This window comes from Rhamphochromis longiceps, linkage group LG16, assembly GCF_057381845.1.
Source record: "Rhamphochromis longiceps isolate RC_006_pf linkage group LG16, R_longiceps_female_GT1.1, whole genome shotgun sequence".
Lineage (NCBI taxonomy): Eukaryota > Metazoa > Chordata > Actinopteri > Cichliformes > Cichlidae > Rhamphochromis > Rhamphochromis longiceps.
In genome coordinates, this window is record NC_140572.1 from 8,014,626 (window position 1) to 8,022,612 (window position 7,987).

General features: G+C 40.1%; 1 protein-coding gene across 1 annotated transcript in view; it reads left to right on the plus strand.

The window, feature by feature from the left end:
• mphosph8 (M-phase phosphoprotein 8) overlaps positions 1-7,987 on the plus strand; it is a 27,987-nt gene extending 20,000 nt beyond the window's left edge. The window contains exons 8-14 of the mRNA XM_085383478.1: positions 2-142; positions 313-399; positions 589-743; positions 956-1,107; positions 2,572-2,696; positions 3,097-3,180; positions 4,856-7,987. Of these exons, the coding sequence (XP_085239604.1) occupies positions 2-142; positions 313-399; positions 589-743; positions 956-1,107; positions 2,572-2,696; positions 3,097-3,180; positions 4,856-4,897 (786 nt within the window). The 3' untranslated portion in view covers positions 4,898-7,987. The remainder of the gene's footprint in view (position 1; positions 143-312; positions 400-588; positions 744-955; positions 1,108-2,571; positions 2,697-3,096; positions 3,181-4,855) is intronic.

Here is a 7,987-nt window from a genome sequence, read left to right on the forward strand (position 1 = left end):
GGATGGCAGTTGTATGACCCTCACCATGCTGGCAGCAATAGGGGGGCAGGATGACATCCTCAGGTTACTGATTAAAAAGGGGGTGAGAGTGAATAAACGACAGAAGAACGGCACTACAGCCCTGATGCATGCTGCTGAAAAGGTAACTCTATCTTTTATGTAAGTTAATCCTGCAGCCTTTAACTATACTGTGCATACAATTTTAATTCAAATTCTCAGTGAAAGCCAAACCAGTCAAAGACTCTGAAATAAAGGCATCTGCCTCTTTTGTTTTATCTTGTAAACACTTGATTCCCGTTTGTGTCATCCCAGAATTGTTTGACAACTGTTGCAATCCTACTGGAGGCCGGGGCTTATGTAAATGCTCAGACGCTGAGTGGAGAGACGGCGCTGATGAAGGTAACACTAGACAAACACTAACGGTCACTTTGGTTTTAATTAGTGCAAAATTACAGTTTGCATGCAGATTACAAATGGTGCTGTTTCATAGCAGATCAGTCAGAAATTATATATTTACTTTATAGTCCTTACCTGTGGTGTACCAGTATGAGGTTTCTTTAGAGAAGTTCATTACGTCCTTCCTTTTAGGCATGCAAAAGAGGGAACGCTGATGTTGTGCGCCTCCTGCTGGAGTATGGAGCTGACTGCAACATCCTGTCCAAACACCAGAACACAGCTATGTACTTCGCCCAGCAAAGCAAAAACCTGACGGTGTGTGACTTCATCAAGGACCACATCAGCATGTGAGTGCTAACCACATCATCACATCATAGTTTCATCAGTTTGGTGATGTTTTTGGAGACAGCATAGTGTGAATTAATATTTAAAGAGACAAACATTTACTTTGGTTTCTATCCTTAAAAGGAATGTCAGTAAATTTTGTCCTGCACTAGAGTGGTAAAACCAGTTTTACTACCAAATATATTTGGTTACACAGAACTAATTTATGTTGCAGGCTGTCCAGTGTGGCGGAGGACACCATCCGAGCATACTTTGAGTCTCGTCTGGTGCTGTTGGAGCCCGTCTTCCCTCTGGCCTGCCACAGGCTTTGTGAGGGTCCAGACTTCTCTATGGATTTTACCTTCAAGTCACAGCCTCAACCAGAGGGTAACCCCAAATTTTTACATATTTTTACATTACCTGATATGCAAAAACACCACCTCACTCGAGAGGTGGTGTATTTGCTGTTTTTCTGTTGCCAGACAGATTCATGAATTTTGTTTTTATCATGTCTGGCCACGCTTGGCAAGGATGCTACTCTTTTAGTAGCTTTGTGCTACTGATACATTTTTTACAGACTGCATAAAAGGAGGATAACACTGCAGACATCAGATACTGAGTACTGATGAAAAGGATGAACGCTACTTACATTAGAATTCTTAATTGATTCATATTATGTACGTTTTAATATACCATTGAGGTGATTTGTTTTAAACATTTTGCTGATTTGAAGTCTTTCCAAGAACATAAATCTAAAAGCTAAAAACCTTTAGGCTGTTGACATTAATAAAATGTTTTGTAAATGACATCCCGAGAGAAAATAAAACTGCCTTTGAACTGTGATGTTTTATACATATTTATTTGAAAAGGTAATTTACAAACGCTCAATTTTAGCTACAAAACACAAGAAAATATCCAAAGATGAGGGAACTGCGGACAGGACAGTTTTACACCTGCAACAGCTTAGATTAATAGGTACTTGAGCAGATGCTACCAATGAACATACATATCTAAATAGGTGTTGTCAAGATAAAAAGATTACTCAGATTTGTATGTCTCTTTCAATCTTTAAAGTGAAACTTCCACAGTTCATATTACATGAAGGCAAAAGTAAATTGACCAGGAGTTGGGGAACTTCGGGCCTCAAGGGCCAGTTTCCTGCAGGTTTTAGATGTCCTTGATCCAACACAGCTGATTTAAATGGCTAAATTACCTCCTCAACATTTTTTTGAAGTTCTCCAGAGGCCTGGTAACGAACTAATCATTTGATTCAGGTGTGGTGACCCAGGGTGAGATCTAAACCCTGCACGACACTGGCTCTTGAGGCCTGGAGTTTCCCACCCCTGGCATAGACCATACAATGCAGTCCAGCAGACATTATGAGGTATTATGAAATAAAGATGTAAATTCATATTTGGAACATTTTCTTTCCATTAGTCTGTAAGAAGACTTGTTATGGAAGCAAATTAGCCCAAACTCCCAAAATTGACCAGTGTGTGCAGTTTTTAGCTGCACTGTCTCACCTTAAACTGTAAACTGAACCTGCTATTCGGCTAGTACAAAGTGTAATGATGGATTGTGTTGCTGTGTGACAAGCACTGGTTATAGTGCAGAATGAAATCATTTGAGGTCATGGTCAAAGGCTAAACATCGTACCTCCTGCACATCACTTGTGTCCGGGCCTTCGTATGAGAACGGTCCGAACATTACCCCGACGTTTTCCAGAGTTGATGTGCAAAAATGGCTTCAAATGTCAACGTCATTAGAACGTTATCCCACTAATGTGTTGGCTATAAATTTCTATTCCAATCGAACCTTTCTGTGAAGTTTTATCATCCCTCCTACTTCCAGGTTCAGGTATCCTCCTCTTCATCTTCCACGCCAACTTCCTGAATGAGATCACAGCCAGGCTATGCGGACCTTGCAGTGTGCACGCCGTGGTGCTCAACGATAAGTTCCAGCTGCCCATTTTCCTGGTTGGTTGAAATGATGATTACACAACAGTTGGTTAAAAACAAAATGTGCCAAGTGATTAATGAAAGATAAAATTGAGAAATTTGATAAACTATAAAACAAATCGACAAAAATAAAACTGAAAAACGATTTTAATCCATCGGAATTTTATTATATTAAATCCTCCTTTGATATCATTCAGAGTGGTCGTTTGTCTATTGTTTACCCTCACTCTCTCTCTTTACAGTGTTTTTCACTATTGCTGCTTTGAGCAAATGAACAAGCAGTTCACAGGAGACCATGCAGCCATGTTTAATGTCACTGTGTGGATTCAATGTACTTCACCTCATTAAATCGTTTAAATTTAGGCCACAGTGCTAATTTTTGCTTATTTTTTTCTACTTTTTGCCTTCAACGTTTCAGGATAGTCACTTCATCTACTCTTTCAGCCCGAATCCAGGCGTCAACAAACTCTTCATTCGCCTTGCAGAGGCGCCAGCAGCCAAGGTGACACACACACACACACACACACACACACACACACACACACACACACACACACAAACATATGAAACATCTTAATCAGGCATACAAAGGTCACTGCTTCTAACCAGCCCATTGGGAAATCTGACTAAATGTTTTTGAAACTGAGGAATGCGATTTTATTTTTCATGATTTAAAAGAAGAATAAATAATACCACAAATGGTCATTATTAATGATTTACGTGTAGAACTAGGCATGTCCATTATCTTAAAGGCAACCCAAAGAAATATACAAAGTTGTTTTTTTGTTTTTTTACAGAAACCTTTCAATGCAATCTTTGGTTTTTGGCTGCAACATCAATCTAAGTTTAGCCAGCTACCACAAATAACAAAGCTTCTATGTTTGTGTCAGAGTTGATCTTGTCAAGCATCCAGAATCCTGTAACGTTTGCTCTCACGCTCCGATTTTACCGTTTTTAAAAAGACACTGCATGCAGCTGAGTGGGTTTGTCTTTTTCAGTCATGACAGAAGACACTTCATCCTCAAAGATGATACCTGGGCCTGTCTGTGTGCTACTCTCACTGGCATTCAATCCAAACCCAGTTTGTCCCCAGAACATGTATACATTTTTAAAGTGGGTCATCGATATATAGTTTCATTATAAGTAAGTTAATAAATGAACTGGATGCTCTGGGTTTCATTTGTAGTTGTTACTCTCAGTTCATTTCATTGTTTTCTTCAGTCTGTCCTCAGCTATTGTTGACTTCCATATTGATGATCTATCATATCTGCTACAGAATTTCTTAACGTTGGAAAATCTTTTAGTCTAATATAACACACCTAACCACAGGCCCAACCTATTTTTACTCCTGGTTTATGTATAGACCCCCCACACAGCCCTCTGTCCTAGTGTCTAACCGCCAATGCGTCATTTTTGACACAGTTTTACAGGCACGGCTTTCTTCTCCGAAGCAAACTACACAGACAGCTATCTTTAATGTGCAGCCAGGTTTTCAGATCTCTTCTCTGTTTTTTTTCCTGTATCAGCACCTACATTTTCAATATCGATGACTTGGTTAATTAGTGCAATAGTATCTGCTCATGAGCTCTTGATAATGTGGCTCCCTTATTAACCCCAACTGCCAGTCCTTCCCTTTGAAATGACAATGATATTCCTCCCCATAGCAGAGAGTGTAGAAATGCTGACATAGCCTCGACTACCTTCATAGGAAGGAGTTTCTCTCCACGCTCAACAAAGTTATAAAAGATGTAAGAGCTTCATTAATGAAAACAGGCACAATCTAAGGCTGCATGCCATTGTTAGGGACTGTTTCCTTACTGTTTTATCTTCCTGTGCCCTCACTGTCAGTGGAGAAACGCGTCACTGTAACCTTGCAGTTGCTTTTGATGTGTTTTAGTAGTTTTGGGGCGAAAAAGTAATATCAGACTTTGGAAACGCACACAGTATTTTTCAATAGGATATCCTCACTGCTGGTTTTCATGTTAATAACTCAAATCATCAGCTTTACTTTTTGTATTTGTTCGAGTCAAAAAAAGTAAAACATTTTGCAGCAGAAAACAGGAAACAGTTTGAATTGTTAGTCATCCAATCATAAAGCTGAATTTCTTTTGATAAGTAGAGAGGATCCAAAAGTCGAAGCATCTCAGCAGCGTTTCCGTCTGATCTTCTCTCCTCAGGTCAAGCTCCTCATCTGCGCGTACAGAGTGCAGCTGCAGTGACGCGCTCTCTGATGATGTTAATGTCATACCAAGCTTGGACAACACATCATTCCACATGCAGATTCTGAGCAGCAGCTGAGATACTTTACCAAGCACGTTACCCTCTGAGAAGGAAAAAAAAAGTTGTTGTTGTGAGGTGAAATTTAAAGCTGGCTTCCCGAGATGGAAGTGCACATTCTTGACAACTGAAGTTCAGCGATGAGATCTGACTCCAGACCAGGCCCGAGCGCGGTGAGGGCCAACATATGCAGCATAAATGTGAGGATCTTACAGAGACTTGCGTAACCTTTGAGCAGTCCGTCCTTTGTGGGAGGTGCCATCACTACGCAGTTATCGGCGATCGGAAACTGTTACCGGAGGAGCTTTGAAGACAGACGTCAACCTGTGTCGTGCCTTTCTCCAAGTTCCACCTTCTGTCGGGGTGGATCTGTTAGACATGTGTGTTGATTGTGTCTATTCTGGTGAATTTGAAGAATATGAAGAGGGGATTTTCAATCACTGTTTATTTAGGGGGGGGTTTCATGTTTTTAGCATTTTACTTGGACCAATGGAAATCTTTTTCATGCATGTTGTTTTTGGTAACACATTTCTTTATGGATTTTTCTTCATGTTCTAACTCTACCCTTAAATAATATTAACATTTCTGTTCAGTTCTCTTCCCTTAATAATTAACATCTCTTTATTTGTGCTAAGTCTGTGTTGTTTGTTGGTATTTCACTTTAGTAGAGCGGTGTGAGGTTAAACACGGATTCTGGGGAACAGACACAATACATGCATCCATAAATTTTCCATCCACTGGCCCATTGTCTTGTTTACCACTTGTCATTACACTAGTGTGAGGTTGTTTCAAAGTGTGACTTAGAGAGTTTTTAGTGAATGAAGAAGAGTTTTGCCTTCCATGCACAGAGTTGCTGTTTATATTTCCTGCTCTGTACAGACTATATATAATTATATACATATATGCAGTTATAAGGTGTCATGTGATGACCGCTGATGTTTTTGTTCCTTTTTGAGTTAATTTATTTCGTTTGTACAGGAAAACACTCTGGGCTTAAATGTCTCAAACTGCCCGGCTAGTACATTGAAGAACCCCATATTTACCATCTCTATCACTGCTGTGCTGAGCCTACTTACTGCTCCCTTTCAGTCTCCTCAAGCAACCTTCTTTGTTTTTAATCATCTGATATTAAAGGAGCCCAAACTGGAGGATACCAAATCCAAGTATCTGTTATTGACATTCTTCTGCATAAACACACCTAGCTGCGTGATGTTGCCTACAAACCCAGCTCAGGCTAGCAATATGTCTTTAAATTGCAGCAGTGCTGTTTGATTGGATGTCTCCATGCTGCCTTAATGTTCACTTTTTACATTAGTTTGTAGATCTTTGTGGTTCAAGCTGAGTGACTGAAAGTAAAGAAAATATCCAGATTTACATTTTTTTTTTTTTTTTTTTTTTATTGTGTTTTAATTCAACACATTGCATATACTGTAATGGTGACTCCACTTACTGCTATTATCTCTCATTCCTATAGGTAACTACCAGTTTTGTGGACTAAGTTAACAATGGTACAAAAAGCATTAGTGGTGATGTTGTAGCTACGAGAGAACAAAAGAGATTTGCTGTATTTGCACTGTAACAGGCTTTGTAAGAAAAGAGGGTTGGCATGGTAACGTCTTAGTAGTGAAACTTACCTTTAAGTTGCATGTTAACATTCATGGTGGCGCGGTGTTGGTGGTGCGGTTAGTGAAGGTTGTGGGTTTGACAGCCGCCGGGGCGTTCCTGTCTCTCGGATTTTCTCCAGTTGCTCCGGCCTCTTCCCAGAGATATGCATGTTAGGTTAAATGGTGATTCTAAATTTGCTGTAGGTGTGAATGTGAGATGCCTGGTTCTCTCTTTGCCGTGTGAGATACCGGCAACCGCTCGCCTTATGACAGCAGCGATAGGCTCCAGTTCTCCCGGCAATCCTGAACTGGGTAAACAGTTCAGAAAACAGATGTTCACAATCAGCTGCTCATCCCACTGGCTACAGTTTGATCTGCGGTTTTAAAGAAACTTAGGTCTGCTCTGTGTTTCTGTCACTTTATGACCATATACTTGTCAGGTGTAGTGTTTTTTAAATCGCGCTGCATACTTCTGGCTCCTGTGGTGTCACAGCTTTCAGACTCCCTATATTTTTTTAATAGGCATCCAGATGCTTCAAAAATCAAGCGCAGCCTTACAGCAAGCTGACACTCTGTAATAAGATTTCAAATTTGACTACTTTCGCTTTGCTCAGCGCATGCATGCAGTGCATTTCACCTTACGGCATTAAAAGGGAGCAAATCTGAAACCCTGTCTTAAGACACCTGTAGCCTGTTCTTATCTCAGTACAGCGTGAGGAATCGGTACATGGAGTAGGTGTTTTGGTGTCGGATACCAGAGACGAGCACGATACGAAGGAAGACGTGAAACTGGAATATCTGAAAAGCCAAAGACAGATCTAGCTCAGATATCACCGCTGAGGTTTTCTGTTTTACAATTTCAGCTAAACGGTTTGAAATGCATTCTGATGTTTTGTGTTACTTGATATATTTTTTTCCAGCTTCCCACATTGTGATTGGTTTCCACTTATTGCAAATTGGAGTAAAAGAACAAACAGCCTCCATAAACTCGCTTCTGACGTGTAAAGCATCTCAGTGAAGTCCACCATCACTTAAGTTACATAAGGACAAAATACATGTATTGCTATTACTGTGACTGTGACCACTATGATTGTTTGTGAGTCAGTCAGTGTTAGAGCAGAAGTGTTCACTTTAATGTATTACACATTTGTGGTCAGTTTCAGGAGTGCTAAATTACTTTCACATAACAGATGAAAGGAAGGATTCAGACCATTAAAGATGTTTTAAACTACAGCAGTAATGATTAAACCGCAGAGTTGTTTTTTTTTTTTAGTTGTTTCAGAGCAATGGGAAGCTTGTTTTTAATGATGAGAACTGTCTCCTGATTCTGTATAACAGTTTCTCACCGCCTTGTCGGCACCTTCCTTTACCCGTACAGTCGCTTCACTTTGACTTTGACTTTTTTATTTGGCTCTGAATGTTTGCGCA